At 41.7% G+C, this 26,074-nt stretch overlaps 2 protein-coding genes across 4 annotated transcripts; both read left to right on the top strand.

Moving 5' to 3' along the window:
* Positions 1-1,583: 1,583 nt before the first annotated feature.
* Positions 1,584-7,015, top strand: LOC129868417 (proline-rich protein 11-like). 3 transcript variants are annotated; one of them, XM_055942381.1, is made up of 10 exons: positions 1,584-2,104; positions 2,980-3,098; positions 3,312-3,426; positions 4,532-4,654; positions 4,764-5,009; positions 5,108-5,206; positions 5,384-5,502; positions 5,797-5,856; positions 5,976-6,072; positions 6,186-7,015. In XM_055942381.1, the coding sequence occupies exons 1-10, from the start codon at positions 2,090-2,092 to the stop codon at positions 6,252-6,254; spliced, it is 1,062 nt and encodes a 353-aa protein (XP_055798356.1). In that variant the 5' UTR covers positions 1,584-2,089; the 3' UTR covers positions 6,255-7,015. The 3 variants fall into 3 exon arrangements, with proteins under 3 accessions (XP_055798356.1, XP_055798355.1, XP_055798357.1); XM_055942380.1 differs by having other exon boundaries at positions 1,585-2,104; positions 4,761-5,009; XM_055942382.1 differs by lacking the exon at positions 1,584-2,104 and adding an exon at positions 2,111-2,888 and having other exon boundaries at positions 4,761-5,009.
* A 239-nt stretch (positions 7,016-7,254) lies between these two features.
* On the top strand, positions 7,255-12,845 carry LOC129868416 (nonsense-mediated mRNA decay factor SMG8-like). The gene is made up of 4 exons (XM_055942379.1): positions 7,255-8,848; positions 9,022-9,167; positions 11,143-12,042; positions 12,328-12,845. Exons 1-4 carry the CDS (start codon positions 7,330-7,332, stop codon positions 12,541-12,543), a joined length of 2,781 nt encoding a protein of 926 aa, XP_055798354.1. The 5' UTR covers positions 7,255-7,329; the 3' UTR covers positions 12,544-12,845.
* The last annotated feature ends 13,229 nt before the right edge of the window (positions 12,846-26,074 follow it).

Raw genomic sequence — 26,074 nt, 5'->3', positions numbered from 1 at the left:
GGTGTGGCAAGAAAAACAGAAAAATGTGTCACTTACTAAATGCAGCAGCTTACGAGTTAGTCGAGGTAATATGTACATGTAGGTTGGGGTAAAGTGATTATGCATAGATAATAAACAGAGAGTAGCAGCATGTGTGAAAGAATGTGAATGTGTGTGTGTCATCAATATGCATGTGTGTGTGTGTGTGTGTGTGTTCTGTGTGTTGGAGTGTCAGTGTAGTATGTGTGAGTGTGTGGTTAAAGTCCTGTGAGTGTACATCAAGCCTGTGCAAGAGAGTCAGTGCAAAAAATAAGAATAAAATAAGGGGGTCGATGCAAATAGTCCTGGTAGCCATTTGATTAACTGTTCAGAAGTCTTATGGCTTGGAGGTAGAAGCTGTTAAGGAGCCTTTTGGTCCCAGAGTTGGCGATCTGGTACCGATTGCCGTGTGGTAGCAGAGAGAACAGTTTATGACTTGGTTGGCTGGAGTCTTTGACAATTTTTAGGGCCTTCCTATACTATAAACACGCAGTATTATCATTACTAAGCCAATCAACATTTCTTCAGATTCCCAAAACAGAAACTGGAACAGCCTGAACTTCACTATTTCTATTACACATTCCAAAGAAGACAGGAAAATATATAAATATAACTTGCCCCTAATGTATATTTCAAGTGGTGCAAAAGAAAAGCCATGGCTGCAGCACTACAGCGGCTTATTCTGTGACTTGAAAAAATCTCAACTGCAGATCCAGTGTTGAGACGAGAGCCTAAATGGGGAACATTTGCAACACGATAAGGTCTAATGTTTCATGAGCTGAAATAAAAGATCTTAGAAATTTTCCAAACACACAAAAAGCTTATTTCTCTCAAATGTTGTGCACAAATTTGTTTACATCATTGCTAGTGAGCATTTCTCCTTTGCCAAGATAATCCATCCACCTGACAGGTGGGGCATATTAAGAAGCTGATTAAACAGCATGACCATTACACAAGTGCACCTTGTGCTGGGGACAATAAAAGGCCACTCTAAAATGTGCCACAGATGTCTCAAGTTGAGGGAGCATGCAATTGGCATGCTGACTGCAGGAATGTCCACCAGAGCTGTTGCCAGATAGTTTAATGTTAATTTATCTACCATAAACCGCCTCCAACGTTGTTTTAGAGAATTTGGCAGTACGTTCAACCAGCCTCATACCGCAGACCATGTGTAACCACGCCAGCTCTGGAGCTCCACATCTGGCTTCTTCACCTGCAGGATAATCTGGGACCAGCCACCGGGACAGCTGATGAAACTGAGGAGTATTTCTGTATGTAATAAAGCCCTTAAGAAAAACTAATTCTAATTGGCTGGGCCTGGCTCTCCAGTGGGTGGGCCTGGCTCCCAAGTGGGTGGGCCTATGCCCACCCAGGCCCACTCATGGCTGCGCCCCTGCCCAGTCATGTGAAATCCATAGATCAGGTCTAATGAATTTATTTCAATTGACTGATTTCCTTATAGGAACTGTAACTCAGTAAAATCTTTGAAATTGTTGCATGTTGCGTTTATATTTTTGTTCAGTATGAAAAGTGGAAGAAAATGCATGCAGCCTACCAATGAAAACACGTATCCTCTCAAAACTGGAGTACAGATCAACCTCCATTGAATCTGCCACAACTATTTGCCACAACTATTTAAAACAACTATTTAGGACATGCTTCTTTGACATGTAAATACGAGTCCTCACAGACGTGACTAGTGTCTTCAGAGACATTAACAAGGGCGCCCACTCAAGTTAGCTTAGCTAGTTAGCTACAACATTTCTAATACATCTCTGAACTAACCACACAAAATGTAGAGGAAATTACACAGGTTTGTTTAGGTTTTATTGCTAGGTAACACAATAACGGGCATTGCGTTTGGCTGGATAGTAATCATTTGTTATTGGTCATTCTATCTACTTCCGTATTTAGTAGCCTATCCACGTAAGTCTTCATCCAGCTGTGTGTAATACGTTTCTTGATTTGTTGAAGCGACTAGTAGTACATTTTGAAAATCCTTGTTGAGCAAAGCAAAGATTGTACAAATATTTGTTTTTATCCTCTAGCTAGTTTGAATACATTTATTTTTATGGCTGGATCATGGGTATGTAACGTCAGTTATAAGTTTCACTAACTTGCATGAATAGGTTAGAAAACAGAAAGCTAGCGCCACGAATACAGATGTGTGTTAACGTCTATGGTCGGACGGTGTTAGGTAGCTAGCATGCTGTGTTGCAAAAGCGTTGCTGGCAGGCAAAACCCATCTTGTTCATGCATTCGCTTGGCTATTGAAGCAGTAACGTTATGCGTTGGCAGTTTATATACATTCTTTAAAACAGAGTTTGTAGACCGTAGCTAGCTAGGTATGAACAAGCAGGAAGTCCAGCCTGTTTGTTGTTACGTTAATTGTCATTTAGCTAGCTACAATGACAATGGTAATGAAGATATTAAATGATTGGACCTAGGCCAGGGGTGTTAAATTCATTTTGCCCGGGGGCCGCATTAGGTATTTCAACGATAATTGGTTATTTTTCCTCACCCTCAACATTTGCAAAAAAAAATGTCCTCTTCTGATGCTCCCTGACTGTCTAGCTTTCATTTTGGTGATTTTGTTATTTATAGTCTACACAGTTTCGATTTGGTTTTAGTCATTTGAAGGTATATTCAACCCCCACCCCCTTTAATTATTATTTTTAATTATTTATGTTTTACTCAACCCAACCGCGGGCTGGATTGGACCCTCTCGCAGGCCTTATGTTTGACACCACTGACCTATGCTATGGGTTGCCAATAGAAAACATGGCTCGCATTTGTCAAATTGGATATTGCCCAATTACCATTGCAGCCAAAACATTAAAATGTGTGTGTGAGAGAGAGTGAGTTTGAAGGTAAGTCTGTGTAAATAACTAACTTGTCTATTAATAACCCATACATATTTTGAAATGTAACTGAATCTGACTCTCTTCACTGTGCTTTTAGGGACCAAGCAAAGCCTTCCTGCAACGCAGGAAGAAGAGGGCCAGCAGCAGACGCTGGGCTGTTATGAGTAAACGGCTTCAAGAAACACCTAAGCCCATCATCACACCTGTAATCACACAGTGAGTCAATCTATGGCTGTCATCACTGCAACATTTTAGTTCATACAGTAGAGTTGTTGTTGACTGACAACCTATATTAGTCTAGACTACTGACAGTTGTCCTTCTATTGTTGCCTACAATGTCAACATGAATCTATGGATGGCTGAATGCACAGGAGGGAGGACAACCCTTTCCTCAACTCCCACTTATCATTCTGTGTGTATTTTCTTTAGACTTGGAAATTGTGACCCAATCACCCAAACCAGTCCAGTTCCTTTGCTAGGTGTCAGAGGGTTGCTGCTGGCATTTGGCAAGGTATGCCAAATCTGGAGGAACTGCCTGAGCCAGGTAGGTTTCTACAGCATGGCTATGTTTGTAACAGTACTGTTTTGGTTGAGGGGCTGTTTTGGTTGAGGGAAATGTTATGTTAGATTTAATTCCCAAGCACTTGCCTATATGATTCACTCTATATGTCAGTGACACTAACCACATTTCCATCCACAGTTTTTATGCGAGTTAAGTCATACTGTGTAAAAAAATAAATCACAACAGCTGTGATGGAAACAGGAAGTTTCGGTAAAATTGAATATATGCCGACAGATAATTTGTTCGTTCGACATGGTGGGATCTTTTGTGTTTGTAATATTAATTATGTGAGAAATTGCGGCAGAAGCGTTTTTTATGCGCATCATATTAGTAAACTTGGAGTCACGTGATGATATGGTATGTGATCCTCCCACTATGACTTGGGGAAACCATGCAGTTTATTAGGCTACAGATGAAATAATTTATGATGAACTCCACAGGGTGGTGAAAGTGCACAGGGATCTTGATTCTCCTTTCCAATAAATATCGAGGATCCTATTCTGGTGACATGATGATCGATGCTTGACTGCCGTTTGACAAATAAAAATATATTCTTACTCTTATCCATAATAATGTCATCATACCCGCATAGCCTAACCGCACTGTATCTGCCAGCTGTTGGCTAGAGCGCACGTGCCAAGACCAGAGTAAGCACATTTGCTATTTAACGCAACTATCTGTAGAGTTGAAAATGCAAAGGAAACACATTGAACTTTCGGTTTTTATTCGGTACATGAAAAAGTTAAGTTAAGCGAAAAAGTTACTTTTGTGGGCACTGCGTCATCACTCACTGATTTTTATCCGCACTGAGTCAGTTTGGTGGAGAAACTCCACTGCTGGGAAAATGCGCATATTTTCTTTATGCAGATTTTAGAATATTCGCAAGAAAATCTGTTACCAATGGCGACGGTGCATTAAGATGGAGGAATTCAGATATTACGTCATTGTAACGGAGAGAAATGTACGGCGAACTTAGCAAACAAGGCATTTATGGTGAGTACATGGGGGCTGCCATCTTTATGCACCTTCGCCATTGGATGGAAACCTTGCTACACACCCAATTTCTACTTCCATCTATGTATTGCAGTCATTTTCTGGATTCTTGAAAACATTTTTCTTCTGGCGGGGGTATGCCAAACAATTCGAGACCCTCCAGAATCAAATGGCTGAGCTGCAGAGGGAGATGGATGCCTTGCATTCTGCTCTTCAGGTGAGACACCAACAATTACACTCAACTGAATGTACCTTATGGTGTGATCATGATGTGACAAACAGCCACATGCAGTACTACGTCACTAAAGCCTGTCTTATTTCAGCAGGGGGGTAGCACTGCATGCCACTGCCATGGGACTGTGGCTTGTGGTTTAGTCCGTACAATGTTCCCTACTGCTCCCCTTCTTTCGTTGGGCTGTGGGTCCAGTGTAGACCCTCTCCCTGCTCTCACACCATCAGTCCCAGCCCCACCACCTCCACCACCACCACCACCACCACCTCCTCCTCCCCTATCTACCACTTTTCTGCAACCCTACGTCCCTAAAAAAAGAGTGGCCTCCAATGCTCAATACGTAAGAACTTAACTCACCGTTCATTCTTTTTAATTTGGTGGTCATAGATCGATTTCAGTCTCATCTCTCCTATGATCTGACCTCTGTTGGTCACTTAGAGCTCCAAGGAGAAGCAGGACATACTGGTGGCCGTGACCCTCAGGGATTTACAGACCGTTAAACTGAGAAAGGTCATTGTCAGCAGTGTGAAATCAAAGGTAAGCAAGGCATATCCTAAGCCTACTCAAAGTAATGAGTGCTTCCACCTGTCCAAAATGTAAGATCCACAGGACACTCCCACATTGCATGCAGTATTGTGCTTGCTTCTCTTGCATTTCCAGCATAAACGTGTGCAACAAGGCCATTGTATGACAATGGGTCTGTCTCTATTTCAGAGGACTCCAGAGAAGATACGTGCCCCTCTGGTCACTGTGGCAGACCTGCAGAATGTCCGTCTGAAACGATCCCACTGCCAACTACCCCCTAAGCTCCCCAAATGCCTTAGCGCTGGCAGGTAAACCTATCCCCTATTTCTTCATCTGCTGCCATTGTTTTGTGACCAGGAGATTATCAGTGTTCTCCATCATGGTCTTGGGGATCCACCACATGTTGTGCTGGCTTTTGTTCCAGGCCAATACTGATAATAATTTGAATCATGTTTTTCAGTGTTTCAGTGTTTATTAGGCCTGGAACAAAAGCCTGCACACCTGGATGAGAATTGAAGAACAGCTTTTGAAATATTTTGTTTTCTTTATTTGATTTATGTTGTCTTACTGTGGAGATGATCAAATTCTATTTCCCACTCTAGAACACCTTCTAAAAACCCCATGAGTCTGCGTACACAGCTGAAGAGGGTTCAAATCAATAGGTATTGCGTTTCAACACTCAAGTGCTTTATTCTGGGGTTCTTGTGTTACCTGAAAACAGGAAGTCAAAGGACTATAATCAAGTGAGAGCTCAGTCTGACTTTTTCTCTCTACTCTTTAGGAGTCCTGGTGGTACTCCTCTGTTTGACAAGGAGAATATGGGGGCAGGCACTGGCCTCACCCCCATCACGACTCAGGCTCTGCAACACAAGTTCCAGGTAGGTCACTCACTCCACTCGGGGCACCACAACTTTACAGAGCCCATGTGCATGAATGTATGGTTATAAAGGTGTGTGTCCCTTTTCACTACTTTTGTTATTTATTCCCTCAGAGTGCGTTACCACGAGGACCGTCTCCAAAGATAAAGAGTTGCAATGGAAGCTTTGATAATCAAAACTGAGACATATGTTGATAAATACAATGTTGATCCAGACGAGTTGAAATGTAACAGTGAAAAGCAGCTGTTCTGATAAAGTTAGTGTTGTATGTGGATGGTATGCAAGCTATGGATATAACTTTTGGGCAATGCACATTTACTAGCGCATTCTGCTTTCCACTGCTGAATGGGTTACTGCTTTCCTTTGCTGGATGGGCTACATAATGCTTTCCATTGCTGAATGGTTTATTAAGTGCTAGGGAAATTGAGGATGAAAAGAGGAAACACTGTTGTCTTGAACCACTTTTAAAATTAACATAAATTCTGAAAGCAAGCATTTTCTGTTAAAGCTGCTTTTACAGAACAGTCCTGTTAATTGAATGACAGATGATGACTTGCCTTGACTGCCCCTCTGTATCAGACATAGGATTGGTCAATCCCGACACTGCCTTAATTAAAGCTTCATGCTTCAGTGTGCCATACTGAGATTTAAAAGGCAGTAGTTGAGATACTCTGTACATGTTGAGGAAACACAATCTATGTCGGAGTTACTTGAACTGAGTGAGATGCATCACATGTTTTTAATGTGGGTTCAGTTATTCGTCATTTTATGAGGAAGTAACTGTATCTAATGGACTTTGTTTGGAAATTGCACATTGACTAGGGATCCAATATGTTTGTGAGCTATTGTGTTTTGATCTTTGTTTGTCACTTTTTTCTCAAATCTTATATTGCATGATATTTTTTATTTGCTACTGTAACCAAATAAAATGTTACATTTTTAACGTTTTTGGAATGTATTTTTACCAATATTGTGCTTATAAGAATACTGTAATGAAACAGCAGCGCATATAAACCCAGGGTCGTTACAATACAATTACATTTGTAAATTCCTAGACATGTTTTAAGTATTATTTTTTTTTTAATTACACAATTTCGGTATCCATAAAAGACGACACATTTACCTGTTTTGGTTGCGGGAATTTTAAAAAGGGACACAAATGTCCCTTGTTTCTACACGGAACATTTTACTTGTGTTCGCGGAAAGTGGCCTTGTGCGCATATATTTATCTTCCCCACATTGATTTGGCCGGAAGAAATGGCGTTGCCCATGAGTTTGGGAGTGCTCCTAGAATCAGAAGTAATAGAGGATCCATTGTACAGAGATGAAGGTCTCTGTGTACTTGGTATATTCGGTAAGACTGCGATGCAACCCGGATCGCCAAAAGAGTTTCTAATCAACACGCTCGCGGACAAGCACATCTATCATCTCTTCGGACTGGATGAGACCGACAATCAGAACAGTGGAGGCTTGATTCAGGCGTATTACAGCCAAGAACACCGCGTATTGTATCTGGTGCTTACTTCAGTTTGTGACAACCGACAGCTTTTGCGGGCGTGTGAGTCTTTGAGTGCGGGCATCGGACACTCCGAGGCGCATGAATCGTGGAAAGGGGTGGATAAACAGCATTGTTTAGCATTGCTCTATCTCTTCTCCTTGTGCCATGTCCTGCTACTGGTGCATCCTACATGCTGTTTTGATGTCACCTATGACAGATTGTTCCGTGCTGTGGATGCACTTCGTCAGAAAACTCTGCCACTACTACGTGCTGCCATTAAGGATTCCAACATATCCAAAGAATGGAAGGTGAATTGCCGCCCCTGTCCCCCACGCCTTTTATTTGTATTCCAGATGAATGGAACCCTGAGAAGCTGTGGTGGAAATGGTTCAGATCCTTCTGGGGGAAATGCTGACAAGCCCAAGAAGCACTCTCCACGAAGACGCCTACAGCATGCATTGGAGGACCAGATATATCGCATTTTCCGGAAAAGTCGGGTCCTTACCAACCAGAGCAGTAATTGCTTGTTCACTGTCCCTGCTAACCAGGCGTTTGTGTATGTGGTGCCAGGGCCAGAGGAGGACCCGGTGGCAGCCGTGCTGGGGCAGCTGTGCTCCAACTGCGCCCTGCGGGAAAATGACACCAACACCTCAGTATCTGGACCCAGGCGCTATCAACAAATGCGTCACTCTGCTAGACAGCCATCCTTCAATGTAGAAAGCAGCAGCCTCTCAGGGGGGCAACTAGTGGACTGTAGTCTGAAGGAGTTCCTTTGGCAGCATGTCGAACTGGTGTTGACCAAGAAAGGCTTTGATGACAGTGTCGGTCGCAATCCACAGCCTTCCCATTTTGAGCTTCCAACGTACTCCAAGTGGGCCCAAGTGGCCTACAGGCTGCATCAGGTTATGATAGCCAAAACAGATGAGGAAAGTGCTGAGCTATCTGTCAAAGTGCAGAGTCAGCTTAAAGTGTTGGAGGGTTTCCTGGACACGGATGCCAAGTTTTCTGAGAACCGCTGTCAGAAAGCCCTGCCGCTGGCACATAGCACCTACCAGTCCAACCTTCCCCATAACTATACCACCACGGTGCACAAAAACCAACTGACACAAGCACTTCGGGTCTATAGTCAGCATGCACGTGGCGTAGCTTTTCAGCGCTACGCCTTGCAGTTGCATGAGGACTGCTACAAGTTCTGGAGTAATGGGCATCAGCTATGTGAAGAGCGCAGTCTGACGGACCAACACTGTGTGCACAAGTTTCACCTGCTGCCTCGGCCAGGTAAAGCCTCAATCACTACCATACAGAAAATTAGAAATTATAGTATTTAAATCACATTATAGGTATCATAACAGGTATCAACATAGTTGGTAATCGGTGTATCTCAGAATATCAATTTTGAACTAAATTGTTATTATGGCTAACAACTGTCTTCTATGCTGCTGTATCTGCAGGTGAGAAGCCAGAGATGGACCACAACCCGCCCATCCTCAACCACAACAGCAGGGGGCGTTCCACTGGCTCGTGTAACTGTGGCCGGAAGCAAGCCCCTCGTGAGGACCCCTTTGCCATCCAAGCTGCCAACTATGACTTCTACCAAGTTAGTAACTATCATTTTTTATGCAGAACTTTGTTCTAAAGTGGTATCCACACCCATGGGATTTTGTGAACATCATAAAGTGGTCATATCCAGAAGAGCCAAAGGCTGGGCCTAAAATAGTGTGAGATCATATAAAACATTTAGTAGTGATTCCTATATTAAAAAAAAGAAAAAAGAAAAGTTGAACAAATTAGTTGGTCTGATGTTTGTAACGTGGAGCATCCAGATGCTGCACTTGATGCATTTATGACATTGTTTCTTCCAGTTATTGATAAGCCTGTACCTATTAAGAAACTGACTGTTTGGAAAACTGAATTGGAAAACTGTATGGTTGAGAGAGATGAAGCAAAAGGAGTGGCTAATAAGTCTGGCTGCACATCTGATTGGCAAACTTACTGTAAATTGTGACTGAACAAAAAGAAGAAACTACAAAACTAAGACAAATAATATAAAGTATGATGGAAAAAAGCTTTGGAGTACATTAAATTATGGACAGAAAGACTAATTCAACTCCACATTTTATTGGAACAGAAGGCTCAGTCATCACAAAACCTTTTGATATTGGCAATTATTTTAATGACTATTTAATTGCCAAAGTGGGCAAACTCAGGCGTGAAATGCCAACAACAAACTGAGACATCATATTCATGCATAAAATACCTAATATTTAAAGGAAAGCATTGTAATTTAGAATTCTGTAAATATAGTGTGGGAGAGGTGGGGAAAGTATTCTTGTCCATCAGTAATGAGAAACCACCTGGTATTGACATCTTAGATGGAAAGCTACTGACAATGTTAGGGGACTATATTGTCCCTCCTGTTTAACTTTAATCTGAGCCCCTGAAAAGTGTTTGTCCTTGGACCTGGATGGAAGGAAAAGTCTGGACATTGGACATACAGTGCATTCGGAAAGTATTCAGACCCCTTCCCGTTTTGTTATGTTACAGCCCTATTCTAAAATGGATACATTTTTCCCCTCAACAATCTACACACAAATACCCCATGATGACAAAGTGAAAACAGGTTTTTAGAAATTTCGGCATATGTATAAAAATAACATAAGTATTCAGACCCTTTGCTATGAGACTCGAAATTGAGCTCAGGTGCATCCTATTTCCATTGATCATCCTTGATGTTTTTACAACTTGATTGGGTAAATTCTGTGGTAAATTCAATTTATTGGATATGGTTTGGAAAGGCACACACCTGTCTATATAAGGTCCCACATTTGGCAGTGCATGTCAGAGCAAAAACCAAGCCATGAGGTCGAAGGAATTGTCCGTAGAGCTCCAAGACAGGTTTGTGTCAAGGCACATATCTGGGGAAGGGTACCAAAACATTTCTGCAGCATTGAAGGTCCCCAAGAACACAGTGGCCTCCATCATTCTTAAATGGAAGAACCACCAAGATTCTTCCTAGAGCAGGCCACCTGGCCAAACTGAGCAATCTGAGGAGAAGGACATTGGTCAGGGACCACTGCACCACCCGGGAGGCTGGTTACTTAAGGCAAAAACAAAAGTAAGGTGGTTGGTCATGGGTGTACATATAATGCGAATGTCTAGCAAACCAAAGGTTGTGAGTTCGAATCTCATTATACAACGCTAGCATTTTAGCTAATTACCAACTTTTCAACTACTTGACTCCTACTTAGCGTGTTAGCTAACCCTTAACCCTAGCTAACGTTAGCCAGCTAGCTAGAATTCCTAACATATGTTTTTAAAATCCGTAACATATTGTATATTTTGCACGTTTTTTACATATATTAATTGTTATTTTTATCATAAGAAATGAGCGATGGACATCCACAAATTAATACATACCATACGATAAGTAAAAATTCATACTATATGGAGTGTCGCCGATTTACGTACAGAATAATACGAAATGCTCTTGAGACCAGGTTGTTGCAGAGGACACCAGCATAACCCCCAACTGTACCTCAGTCTTTTCACTTTCTCACCCTGTTGCCCTGTAGATGCTTGAAGAGAAATGCTGCGGGATGCTGGAGAGGATCGACTTTCCTGTTTTCCAGCCGAGCACCCCAGATCCAGCCCCGGCATGCGAAGAAGCACCCAGTTCCCCTGAGGTGGCAGCCCCAGTCCTATCGTCAGGGTCAGAGCCATCAGAGGCGGAGAAGCTGAAGGAGAGTATACCAGCATCCCACACTCCTGGGGAGAGCACCAGCCTCAGCCTGGCCCTCAGCCTGGGTCAGTCCACTGACAGCCTGGGGCCCTATGGAGACGGAGGGGGAGGCGAGGGCCAGGAGAAGAGGCCCGGCCTGGTAGACCGCCAGGCCTCCACCGTGGAGTACCTTCCAGGCATGCTCCACTCAAGCTGCCCCAAAGGCCTGCTGCCCAAGTTCTCTAGCTGGTCGCTGGTCAAGCTGGGCCCCGCCAAGGCCTACAACCACCACACTGGCCTGGAGCAGCCGGGCTTCCTGCCTGGCTCCTCCTTCCTCCTGCCCTGGGACGTAGTGATTCGCTCCCGTGCCGAAGATGAAGTGGGCCTAACTGAGCCCTTGGATGGGGGACCCTCTTCCTGGCCGGCCCCCAATAAAGCCCTAGTGGGAAAGCGGGGGAGCGCAGGGGGCCTTGGTAGGGGACGCAGGCGAGATGACGTGGCCCGGGCCTTCGTGGGCTTTGAGTACGAGGACAGTAGGGGCCGGCGTTTCCTTAGCTCAGGGCCTGATAAAGTGGTGAAGGTGCTGGGGCCTGGAGGGGCAAAAGAGCCGGCCACCAGGGCCCTGAACACAGACATGCCCCTGTACATCCCTTCTCCAGCCCAGGGGCGCGGCCTGAAGTCCCACTATGCCCAGCTGGCGCGTCTCTACATTGTTGTACCTGACGCCCACCTGGAGATAACACTTAACCCACAGGTACACTTGCCTGGCCTTCATTTACCTGTCAACTGGTGTTTGTCAAAAGTTTATTATTCTCATGTTTTCCTCATCTATAAGTAAATAATTCACTTCTCATGTTTTCCTGGTGACAAACACCAGTTATGCTAAACTCTCAATGCATTTAGAACTGGACTCATTTTGAGTTGTTAGTGTAGTAATAGTCTGTCGACTGGAGATTTTTTTGTTTTGCAAATAGTCCCTTTCTTGATTGAGATGTAATGCTTTAATGTTGACTGTAAAACACTGCCCCTTTCTTCTTAGGTCCAACCGGGCTCTCCTCCCTGTTCAGTGTTCCATCCAGAGCAGACGGAGCTGGTGCTGCCCTCTGATGGCCTGTGGGTCCTACGTTTCCCTTACTCCTACGTCACAGACCGTGGCCCATGTTACCCACCTAAAGACAACCAGCCCCTGGCCAACTACAAGGTCCTCAGAGGCATCTTGCGTGCCAACACTGCCAGCCCCCTTCCACCACAGTAACCCCCACTCATAACATTGTACCGCAAAGTGGCTCTCACTTACTTGCAAGGTTATTGTAAAAATGACTGTGTTGGTTGGACCGTGACCTCTTGCCTGGTGTTGTTTTATCCCCTAACAAATTATTTTGAGTTAAATGGAATTGGGCTGGATAAGTTTATTATGAATGGCAATCTCATAAAATAAAAAAGTGTTGGTCTGCGCACAACTGCATCTCCACTTGGATATATTCAAATTGAAGATATTGCTCTGTTGTTCATGTAAACCATGTCTATTAAGGAGAGAATAAATGGCATCTTATGGATGATCCTTGTCTGTTGGCTTTATTCACTGTTATTGTGCACACTCAATCCAGACTGTCCTGAATAGAGGCTTATTTTGAGTTTGACAGTAGTATGATCATTATTCAGACAACCATTGCTCGCCTGAGGTAGTAGCTCATGATAAGCTGTAGACCACACTAACTAGAGTTTTCATCTGTATTTTTCGTAGCTGTTTACATACCACCAGACTGAGGCTGGCACTAAGACAGCATTGAAAGAGCTGTAACCAGGAAAACTCTCACCCGGAGGCGGCGCTCCTAGTAGGACTTTAATGCAGGGAAACTTAAATCCGTTTTACCAAATTTCTATCCACATGTTAAATGTGCAATCAGAGAGAGAAATTCTAGACCACCTTTACTCCACACACAGACGTGTACAAAGCTCTCCCTCGCCCTCCATTTGGCAAATCTGACCATAACTCTATCCTCCTGATTCCTGCTTACAAGCTCAAATTAAAGCAGGAAGCACCAATGACTCGGTCTATAAAAAAGTGGTCAGATGAAGCGGATGCTAAACTACAGGACTGTTTTGCTATCACAGACTGGAATATGTTCCGGGATTCCTCCGATGGCATTGAAGAGTACACCACATCAGTCATTGGCTTCATCAATAAGTGCACCGATGACGTCATCCCCAAAGTGACCGTACATACATATTAGAGGTTGACCGATTAAGATTTTTCAACGCCGATACCGATTATTGGAGGACCAAAAAAAGCCGATACCGATTAATCGGCTTATTATATATATATTTGTAATAAATGACAATTACAACAATACTGAATGAACAATGAACACTTATTTTAACTTAATATAATAAATACAATCAATTTAGTCTCAAATAATGAAACATGTTGAATTTGGTTTAAATAATGCAAAAACAGTGTTGGAGAAGAAAGTAAAAGTGCAATATGTGCCATGTAAAAAAGCTACTGTTTAAGTTCCTCAGAACATGGGAACATATGAAAGCTGGTGGTTCTTTTTAACACGAGTCTTCAATATTCCCAGTTAAGACGTTTTAGGTTGTAGTTATTATAGGAATTATAGGACTATTTCTCACTATACCATTTGTATTTCATATACCTTTGACTATTGAATGTTTTTATAGGCACTTTAGTATTGCCAGCCTAATATCGAGAGTTGATAGGCTTGAAGTCATAAACAGCATTGCTAAGAGCTGCTGTTTGAATGAATGCTTACGAGCCTGCTCCTGCCTAACACCGCTCAGTCAGACTGCTCTATCAAATATCAAATCATATACTTAATTATAATATAATAAACACACAGAAATACGAGCCTTTGTTCATTAATATGGTCAAATCCGGAAACTATAATTTCGAAAACAAAACTTTTATTATTTCAGTGGAATACGGAACCGTTCTGTATTTTATCAAAAGGGTGGCAACCCTAAGTCTAAATATGACTGTTACATTGCACAACCTTCAATGTTATGTCATAATTATATACAATTCTGGCAACTTAATTACGGTCTTTGTTAGGAATAAATGGCCTTTCAATAGTTTGCAACGAGCCAGGTGGCCCAAACAGCTGCATATGACTCTGCTTGCACTGAACGCAAGAGAAGTGACACAATTTCCCTAGTTAATATTGCCTGCTAATATACATTTATTTTAACTACATATACAGGTTTAAAAAAATAAACTTGCGTATTGATTTTAAGAAAGGCATTGATGTTTATGGTTAGGTACATTATTGCAACAATTGGGCTTTTTTCGCAAATGCTCTTTTGTTAAGCAGAATGGAAGTGGGGATTTATTTGATCGCCTCTGAATTCTCAGAAGGCAGCCCGCCCTTCTGCCCCTTTTTCTCTGCCTCCTCTTCACGCAAATCATGGGGATCTGGGCCTGTTCCCGAGAAAGCAGTATATCGTTCGCATCGGCCTTGTCAGACTCGTTAAAGGAAAAAGCTTCTACCAGTTCGTGGTGAGTAATCGCAGTCCTGATGTCCAGAAGTTATTTTCGGTCATAAGAGATGGTAGCGGCAACATTATGTACAAAATAAGTTACAAACGACGCAAATAAATGGAAAAAAACACAATTGGCACGTAAAACGTCTGCCTTCTCCTCATCGACGGGGCTGCAGGTTGAGAGCTTCAAGTTCCTAGGTGTCCACATCACCAACAAACTAACATGGTCCAAGCAAACCAAAACAGTCGTCATGAGGGCACAACAAAACCTATTTACCCTCAGGAGACTGAAAAGATTTGGCATGGGTCCTTAGATCCTCAAAAGGTTCTACAGCTGCACCATTGAGAGCATCCTGACTGGTAGCATCACTGCCTGGTATGGCAACTGCTCGGTCTCCGACCGCAAGGCACTACAGAGGGTACTGCGAACGGCCCAGTACATCACTGGGGCCAAGCTTCCTGCCATCCAGCACCTTTATACCAGGCGGTGTCAGAGGAAGGCCCTAAAAATTGTCAAAGACTCCAGCCACCCTAGTCATAGACTGTTCTCTCTGCTACTGCACAGCAAGTGGTACCGGAGTGCCAAGTCTAGGTCCAAAAGGCTTCTAAACAGCTTCTTCCCCCAAGCCATAAGACTCCTAAACATCTAATCAAATGGCTCCAGACTATTTGCATTTCCCCCCCTTTTACACCACTGCTACTCTCTGTTGTTATCCTCTATGCATAGTCACTTTAATAACTCTACCTACATGTACCTATTACCTCTACTAACCGGTGCCCCCCCCCCCACATTGTCTCTATACCGGTACCCCCCTGTATATAGTCTTGCTAAAAGTTATTTTACTGCTGCTCTTTCATTACTTGTTACTTTTATTTACTATTCTTATCCATATTTTGTTAACTACATTGTTGGTTAGGGGCTCGTAAGTAAGCATTTCACTGTAAGGTGTACACCTGTTGTATTTGGCGCATGTGACTAATTCAATTTGATTTGATATAATGGTGAGATCACACATCCATTAGTTTGTCCTCAATGAATAAAATAGCATGTAACGTTTATTATGTGAAGCCTAATCTCGCGTTGCCATACCTCGAATATCACATCATTGTCATGGCTCCCTTCTAGGGCTGGAGAATTTTGTTACAAAAACGGTTTGAATGGTCCGCTGATTGGATGTTACATTTTAAGAACCCTCCCCCCACACGCGGGTAGAAGGGGTGAGTAATTGTTTCCCGTCCGCGTAGTTGTTGCCTATGCTTGTTATCAAGTGTGGCCAACAGAATGATGAGTTTCTTGAATCTATAGAGAAACATATACTTAATTGGTTATCTAAATTTCCCAATTCGTTATTATTGATACGAGGGGACTTTAACATTACTATAGATAATTCAACTGATAGATGGCCCCCAGGTAGGCCAACCAATCAGACTTTGGGTTTAATACTTTTTATGGAAAAGTTTGATCTTACTGATATATGGAGAGAGAGGTTTCCGGCAGACAGATCATTCACTTGGAGTAGCAAAACAGGTTCCAGACAATCCAGAATAGATTTTTGGCTTATATACAAATGTGTTGATAGTGAGTGTTACTCAAATATTTGTACTACTCCCCTCACAGACCATAGGGCCATTTACATTGATATCAAAATATTTACCCCTGATACTAACCTTGGTAGAGCATCCTACTGGAAGCTAAACAGCTCATTATTAAATAATGATATAGTTAAGTTTGAGGTTAAAGATCTGCTCTCACACTTTTGGGAAAGGGCTTGTGAAGAAAAATCTTATTGCAAGAACGGCGAGCTCTCTAAATTTGAAGCGTCCAAATACCTTAGAAAATATGGTAGTAATCTTGCTAAAACCAGAAGAGGTGAGGAGGAAAAGGTGATCATTAAGATAACGTCCCTTTCTCAGAGGTCCCCAGCCGGCCTCTCGGGGGAGGAGAAGATGGAACTAATTGAGTTACAAAATAAATTGGATAATTGAAATAGATTAAAAGCAGAAGGAGCCTTTACTAGATCTAGGAAAAAATGGATTGAGGAGGGAGAACAGAATTCATCCTATTTCTTTAGACTTGAGAAATTTCACTCTAAAAATAACACTATCCATAAGTTAAACATTGATGGTGTTATTACAGATGACCAAAAATGAATCGCTAAATACTGTAGCAATTTTTACAGAAAATTGTATAGCTCTACGTACTGTCAGGAATCCACAGATATGTTTTTGACTCACTGAATAATGTTCACTCTAACAGTGATATAGAATCTAAGTGTGATGAACCAATCAAAGTTGAAGAGATTATAGAGTCTATCAAACATCTAAAGAACAATAAATCACCAGGTGTTGATGGAATTACATCAGAATTTTACAAATGATTTTCTGAACAAATAGCTCCCTTCCTATTTGAAGTCTTTTTAGAGAGAATTAAAAACAATGTTCTCCCTCCTACAATGAGTCCGGGGTTAATAACACTGATACCTAATCCTAAAAAAGAAGTGCTGCTCATCGATAACTGGCGTCCAATTTGTCTTCTTAATAATGACTATAAGATATTAGCCTTACTACTTGCAAAAAGAATTAAAGAAGTCCTGGATGCAATCATTGATGAAACACAGTCTGGCTTCATGAGGAACAGACATATTTCTAACAATGTCAGACTAGTATTAGACATACTTGACTACTCAGACCTAATAACTGAGGATAGCTTCATATTATTTTTAGATTTTTATAAAGCATTTGACACAGTAGAGCATCAGTTCCTCTTCCACTCCCTTGAGAGACTTGGCTTTGTGGATTTTTTTCTGTAAGGCTATTAAGACTCTCTATGCAAATAGTAACAGCTCTATCCAATTGAAATATGGCACCTCACCTAGATTTGAGTTAAAGAGAGGAATTAGGCAAGGTTGTCCTATCTCTCCGTACCTGTTTTTATTATTCACCCAACTTCTTGCAAATTCTTTAAATAATAGACCTGTACCAGGTATTTCCATAGCTGGTAAATGAATTATTATAAGCCAGCTGGCTGACGATACTACACTTTTTATGAAAGAAGCTAACCAAATTCACATATCGATCAATGTGATACAATCCTTTTCCAAAGCGTCTGGTCTATATCTTAACATTAATAAATGTGAACTCATGGCTGTCAAAGATTGTGTGACACCTTCACATTATGGTATTCCAGTAAAAGAAGAACTTACATATTTAGGCATAACCATTACAAAGGATCAGAAGTCTAGAGGCTTGCTAAATTTTAACCCTCTTATTAAAAAAACGCAGAAGAAGCTACAGATGGCTACAGAGGGACTTATCTTTAAAAGGTGGAGTCCTAATAACAAAGGCTGGAGGTATCTCTAGGCTAACATATGGCGCTCTATCTTTATGTCTTGACAGTAAAATAAGCAAGGAGATAGACCAGATGCTTTTCAACTTTCTTTGGAGAAACCGTACCCATTACATTAGGAAAACTGTTGTAATGAACACTTATGAGAATGGTGGGCTGAATTTTCTGGACTTTACTACCTTAAATAAGAATTTTAAGATCAATTGGATAAAACAATTCCTAAGAAGACCCACTTCTATCTGGAATTGTATTCCTCATCATGTCTTCTCTACTTTTGGTGGCCTTAACTTCATGTTGTTTTGCAATTATAATATTGACAAAGTTCCAGTGAAACTTTCTGCTTCATCGGCAGGTTTTCTTGTCATGGTCCTTCATTTATAAACACAATTTTTCTCCACACAGATATTATATATGGAATAATCGGGATATATTGTATAAAAATACTTATTTGTTTTTAGAATATTGGTTCCGAAATAATATCCTATTGTTGAGCCAACTGGTAAATGCAAAGGGTCTTTTACTCAGTTATAAGGAATTCGTATCACTTTACAAGGTCCCTGTAACACCTAAAGATTTTGCAATTGTTTTAGATGTCATTCCCTCAGGTGTTGCTCTATTATTCAGGAACATGTCAAGACCTGACCCTCAGAGCCTACCCTCTATTGAACCTGTTGACTCATCAGTAGGAAAGATTTGTTTCTCTTTTGGTCCATTCAACAACAGAGCGATACAGACCTTGTTTCAGCAGGATGTTATATATACCTTATGTCATGCCTTATTGGAATGGATTTATTGATAATATCTGTTGGAAAAAAGTTTGGATGTTGCCACACATACCTACTTGTTAACAAAATTAAGGAAGTTTCCTTTAAAATTATTCATAAATATTATCCTGCCAACCACTATATGAAGAAGTTTAAGGAAAACATCAACTCAAATTGCTCCTTTTGTAATGACAACCCAGAAACACTGTTGCATCTTTTTTGGCATTGTATTCATGTAAGAAAACTGTGGCAAGACATCAGTAGATTTATAATTTAACACTTTTATGAAGGTCTTACACTATTGTGGAGAGATGTACTGCTTGGATTCTTTACCTACGATAGGAATAAGCTGAAACATTTTTATGTAATTAATTTCATTATTCTTTTGGCCAAATTTCATATTCACAAATGTAAATTTACAAACAAAAAAACACATTTTCTTACCCTACAAAAAGAAATTGAACTGTATTTTAAGACCGTTAAATACTCTAACAAAAAAAGCTGTTAGAATTATAAGTTTATGTATGTCCCTTAAGGCCCTTGTGTAATGTGATATTGTACACCCTAGCTCAATTGTCCATTGTATATAATCTATATATACACTTGTGTTCCCTCATGTACTTTCTGTATTGATTTGTTGTGAATTAAAAATATGTATTTTAAAATATATTTTAAAAAGTGTGGCCAACAGTCTTTTTTTTTTTATTGAAATCGAAAGTGGCTTAAGTTGGTAAAGTCAAACGTCACAACACGTTCTAAATCGCTCTGGTGAGGAAACATAACGTTACTTTTTCCCTTGTCTCCATTCGTCCACATGGTTGCTTGCTTCGCTTTGCGAACGTTACCACGTAAAATATCGTCAAGATTGCCCATTATTTTGTTTTTGTAAGGACCAAAAAAACTGAGGCAATGGAAGAACCAATTCAAGTAAATTAAAAAAATGTAAATGTAAAAAGTATTTATTTTTAGCTAGTTAGCCTGCAAAGTGTAGTCAGCTAAATCAACTGTTCAGCTAGCTAACTTTACACACTTGTTGATAAAACGTTATTGGAGACAGGAGGCCAAGTTGGGACACTGGACAAGGTGGATAAGGTATAGTAAAAGCAGTTTATTCAGAGGTAAAGATATCTGGGAAAGCGTGCTGCACGGACTCGTTCGTCTGGTTCTTATGGAACCATCAGAAAAGAAACCCCAAACATATTGTGCAGTTCATTTATACAGTAAATGATGTAGGTTGAATCTGGTAGTCTGGCCTTCTGATTGGTCGCTCTGGGTCGTGGGTAGTCCTGTTCGGGCCTGGTGTCGACGTTCCATTGGCTCTTAACATGGTTCTTTATCTTAGAGTCCCAACCTTGAAAATAATGTGTGTGCGGGTTGTTTTAGCAGGGGCCTGTTCATGGGGTGAGTGTGTGTGGGTCTGTGGTTGTTATCTGATGAGAGCAGAATGTGACGGGGGAAAAGAGGGGGATGGGTGCATGTTGTGTCAAGTATAGCTTGTGTTGAGAAGTTGTTATAACAAGTTTCCAGTATCTATTACAATTTCTTACACACTGTTTAGCTAAGTAAATGAACTGTCATCAGCTTCCTATTCCTATTATCTAGCTATCTTGATGGAATCATTGTAAATTAAAAACTCCTAATGCATTTGTAGATAATAGCTATGGAAAGGGTGAAATTGCAGCTCCAGCTATCAGTAAAGGGAGAGTGTAGGCTACTGGAAAGGGCAGGTAATTTCGTGGGAGGACATGAAAATATTCTCCAGTTCCAGTCCCTAGAAGGGAAAACTTTGAAGGCAGAGAGATAATCAGATATGGAAAGCTGTGAAAGCCTGTTTGCAGATGAAGAGAGAGGTCCCAATGAATGTCCCAAGAGACTGACACCAAACCCAAACCTACGCCATCGTGCATACATTTATTTTGTCCCCCCACACCATACGCGATCACGACACGCAGGTTAAAATATCAAAACAAACTCTGAACCAATTACATTAATTTGGGGACAGGTCGAAAATAATTAAAACTTTAGGGAAATTTAGCTAGCTAGCTTGCACTTGCTAGCTAATTTGTTCTATTTAGCTAACCTGCTGTTGCTAGCTAATTTGTCCTGGGATATAAACATTGAGTTGATATTTTACCTAAAATGCACAAGGTCCTCTACTTAAACAATTAATCCAAACATAAAACGGTCACCCGAATTGTTTCTAGTCATCTCTTCTCCTTCAAGGCTTTTTCTTCTCTCTCTCTTCTCTTTATATTGCGCGATTGGCAACTTTCATAAATTAGGTGCATTACCGCCACTGACCTCATTTGTCTTTCAGTCACCCACGTGGGTATAACCAATTAGGAGATGGGAGAGGCAGGACTTGCAGCGCGATCTGCTTCAGAAATAGAGCTGACTTCTATTTTAGCAATGCAGATGCTTATTGGCGCGTGGGAGCAGTGTGGGTGCAATAATTGAATAATATAGATTTCTAAATGTATTTTGCGATGCGAGCAGTGTAGTCAGCCTGTAAGGGTATATCATATATCCCATGGGTTATATGTGTAGGCCTACCTATGCTAGCAAATTTTGCATACAAAAATAGTTAAATATCACACACAATGTATAAACCGTTTACAATTGGAGCAGGCCCACCCTGCTGGAGGTCTGCTGGGTTCTGTTTCAGCCCAGCAATAGCACACCTGATTCAACTCAAATCTAACGAGTTGATAATAGTGTGCTTTTGTTAGGCTGGAATAGAAGTCTGTTCACCCAGTAGATCAGGGCTCAGCAAAGTTTACATTTTTTTAAACTTGAAATTATGCTTTAGTAATAATAGCCTACTTGTTAGGACTGAATTATCTATTGTTAAGACTAAGCTGTATAATCTTTACATACAAGTTAGCTTATTTGTATATTTTGAAGTGAAGCGTTTAAACTTTGTTTTAATTGTTAATGAACTAGTGTCAATGTTGATTAAGCACATATCACAATCCTGCAATAAAGAGGAATGTGTTCTGTTTGTAATGTTTTTGGGTTGTGTCCTCAAATGAACATTTCCTTTTTGTCTAGTTGTAAGCTCTCTACTCTGTTTTATTTAATTGTCACTCTCAGTACATCAGCTATGTTAATTCATTTTGCAGCCATAGGCCTACAGCATGATGGCATTACTGGCTTTGTGGGCATCTGTCATCTGAATTAGAGAATAGCTAAAGGCATACCTTGTTTACATGTTCAGCTATATGTTCTCAATTTAAAATTATACCATTAGACAATGCATATGAGGCAAACCAGATCCAGGCTGTATCATGTCCGGCCGTCATTGTAAATAAGAATTAGTTCTTAACTGACTTGCCTAGTTAAATTAAAGTGCTGACATGAATTGTGTAATGCAAATCCAACCCTTGTAATTTAGGTACAGTATGAAAATAAGGCGATGACAATTAGGCTACAGGAGATGAGCTTTCCCACCCAACCCAACATGCATACATTCATTTTTTTTCTCTCCAACTGAGATACGTTCCGAATGGACCCGAGGATAGTCAGATCTGTTCCAAAAAGGCCCATGAAAAAACATACCCGTGCTGGTTCAGACCCATTCAGATCCGAGAGTAGAAAGAAATCTCCAACTGGGCGCTGCCAGCGGCATCAATAAATGAGCGACATTGGCCAAATGATCCAGTTAGGCCCTACATGTCCTTACCTGCCTATAACAAAAACACTATTCGATGTGTATCATATTCAAAACTTTATAGCTTATTTTATTGTCTTTACCGTCTTCAAACTATAATTGCCCACCTCTCCGTTCAGCTTTCGGGTATTTGAGCACTAAATGCATCAGGGCATTGTATACATATACAGGCCTACGTATCCGCTGTATATTTAAAAATATGTTTCTTCTAACTTTCGCTTTACTTTAATGAAAAAGGCCTCCATCTTCACAATTAACAGTAGCCTAGGCCAAGGCTCCTTTCACTCGCTCTCTTCTCAGCAGCAAAGGTGAGCTACAAGCTTGCTCAGTTCTCATCACCTCACAGACGTTAAAATAACAGAGGATGGGTCCAGTCAGTAAATACATTTTAATTGCACATACCTGAGACCCATGGCAATTATATCAGACCAACCCAGAGCCTAGACAAAAAGTTAGAATTTTCCCAGGTCGGATCTCGGAATTTCGGGTTCTGTTGGACCCGTGAAGGCATATAAGCTATAAAGTCTTGAATATGATACACATCGAAAAGTGTTTTTGTATTTTTTTTTATAGGCAGGTAAGGACACGTAGGGCCTAACTGTGGATCATTTGGCCAACATCACTCATTTATTGATGGCGTTGGCAGCGCCCAGTTAGAGTTTTTGTTCTCTTTCTACTCTCGGATCTGTTTTTCCACGGGCCATTTTGTAACAGATGACTGTCCTCTGGTCCACTCGAAACAGATTTCTGTTAAAATAAAAATGTATTTTTTGGTTGGTGAGAAAGTCACGGATCCATTTCGAAACAGGTCCAAAGGACCCGTGAATACCTCTAATATAGAGCAACCATGTATTGTTCATCTATGGGTGCAACTGGAATCATTTTGCTAGCAACATTGCTAAAATGAATGAAATTAAATGAACATCATAAAATGTTACCTGTAACTGTAAAGGTTTTCTTCCAGGGGTGAAGGAGAGGACCCAAGTGCAGCGCGGCTAGTGTTAAACATGTTTAATTAAGAACAAGTGAAACACTACAAACATACAAAATAACAAATGTGCAAAACCGATACAGACCTATCTGGTGCAGACCACAAACACAGAGACAGGTAACAAACACCCACAAAATCCCAACACAAAACAAGCCTCCTATATATGAGTCTCAATCAGAGACAACGACTACCATCTGTCTCTGATTGAGAACCCACACTAGGCTGACATAGAAACAGACAAACTAGACACACAACATAGAATTCCCACCCAGCTCACGTCCTGACCAACTAAACACATACAAAACAGAAAACAGGTCAGGAACGTGACAGTAACCCTCATCTCCTGTAGCCTAATTGTCAACTCCTTATTTTCATAATGTACCTAAATTCCAAAGGTTGGCCTCCTGAGTGGCGCAGCAGTCTAAGGCATTGCATCTCAGTGCAAGAGATGTCACTACAGTCCCTGGTTCAAATCCAGGCTGTATCCCATCCGGCCATGATTGGGAGCCCCATAGGGCAGCGCACAATTGGCCCAGCATCGTCTGGGTTTGGCCAGGGTAGGCCGTCATTGTAAAGAATAATTTGTTCTTAACTGACTTGCCTAGTTAAATAAAGTTTACATAAAAAAAAAATATATATATACTCTGTATCACTGACCCTGGATAAACTCGCGACTGGGTTAACATGGCCAATCGTTAAGGTCAATAATATGCATAACTTTTTTAGGTGCTTTAACTAGCTAGTTGGTTATACATAGGTAGCTTACGAGGTTAGCTGACTTTACATAGGTAGCTTACGAGGTTAGCTGACTTTTCAAAAAACGAACCTCAAATAGCTAGCTACTTGTCCCTCGTGATACTTCAGAAACTTAAAAATATATATATTGATATGGCCAGCATTGTAGATGATTTCTCCCCGCTTGCTGCAGTTTTAGCCCACCTCGAAATAACAGAAATGCTGTGAAAACCAGCGTGCTTGGAATAGTAACTGAAATATGGACACTGACTGGAGGCCTATAACCTCTCACATGTAGCGTAATAGTAGCTCCTGCAGAATTATGCAGTTATTGCAGTGAAATTATACAACAAATGTTAATTTTGTCTCAGGAAAAGGAGTGGAAAAATATGATTGATTTATTTCAGCATCTCCTCTTGAGAAAATGCGAATATGCATGCAATGTGTTATCTTTTACACTGTTATGCAAACAGACAGTATATTGTAACGACCCGGTATTGTGTTCTGTGTTTGTGGGTGTGTTATGGTTCTCATGGCTACTAGCAGGGGTTAAATATGTCAGGACAGATGGAAAGGTTGGGGGGGTATGATGGGTAATCCCGCGGGATTTGGAAATGCATAAAGAGGGATGAGTGTCTCATATCTCTCTCTTCTGTTCGGGCCTTGATCTGTTCCTATTAGAGTGACCTTAACTCGACATGTATAATTGTGTACGTTCGGCATTAGCGGCGTGGGCTGTGGCCTGAACAATAGCCCAGTTTAGGAATAAACCTGTGTTCTGACCTGTACACCTGGAGTCCGTCTCTTTTCTCTTTAATGACCCAGCCGGGTCATTACATTAGTGTCAGAAGTGCTTTCGAACTAAGGGATCGAGACTAGGCGAGTTAGCTGTTTGTTCAGTATAGGCCGGGTTGGCTTTAGCGTGACTCGCATCTACGGTCATGATGCCTGGGGCGAGGCGGAAAATTAAGGAAGAGTCGGACAAAGTGTCCGTTGTGAGCTCGGGGGTACCCGGTCGGGAGGGTCAGGCGGCGACTGCCGTGGAGGGGCTTGAGAGCCACTTGGCGGGAGTTAAATTGTCAGTCAGCAAGATGGCAGAACTGGCGGGTTTTCCTTCACATCGCTCGAGAGCAGACGTCACGGCGACGGGGATATCGACGTCACCGGGTGCGGAAATGGCTGGGCCTGCTTATGTAAACAGAGATGGCGGCGACCTATTGCCATTAGCCACGGTAGCGGCTAAACTACCAAAGTTCAATGGACAAGGTAAATGGGAAGTTTTTTTCACTCAATTCGAGTTGTTGGCTAGAGCCGGGAGGTGGTCTGACGAGACGAAAGCGTTACAGCTTGCCCTGAGCCTGGCGGAGGAGGCGTCGGAATGCCTGCTAACGCTAGCCCCGGGCGATACGGGCGACTACGGTGCGCTAGTGGAGGCATTGGGGGGCCGTTTCGGCAGCGACGCGCAGCCCAACATGCTGCGTATTGAACTGTGTAACAAAAAGAGGCTTCAGGGGGAATCATTAAAGGCGTTGGCAAGTGGTATTCTGAGCCTGACCAGGCGGGCTTATGCAACTATGCCGATTGGGGTGCAAGACGAGCTGGCACGGGACAGTTTTATTAGAGCGCTCTCTTCCACCGAACTGGGTAAGCATGTTCAGATGGCGGACCCACCATCTCTGCAGGCTGCAGTGGAGATAGCCAGGAAGAGGGAGCTGATCTGGGGTGAGGGAGTGAGAGTGGAAGTCACCAGTCAACCAGAGGTGAGAGCAGCGGTGGCTG

This window comes from Salvelinus fontinalis, chromosome 13 (genome assembly GCF_029448725.1).
Source record: "Salvelinus fontinalis isolate EN_2023a chromosome 13, ASM2944872v1, whole genome shotgun sequence".
In the NCBI taxonomy this organism is placed as follows: domain Eukaryota; kingdom Metazoa; phylum Chordata; class Actinopteri; order Salmoniformes; family Salmonidae; genus Salvelinus; species Salvelinus fontinalis.
The sequence above is the reverse complement of the archived record's forward strand: the minus strand, read 5'-3'. Positions and strand labels throughout refer to the sequence as shown.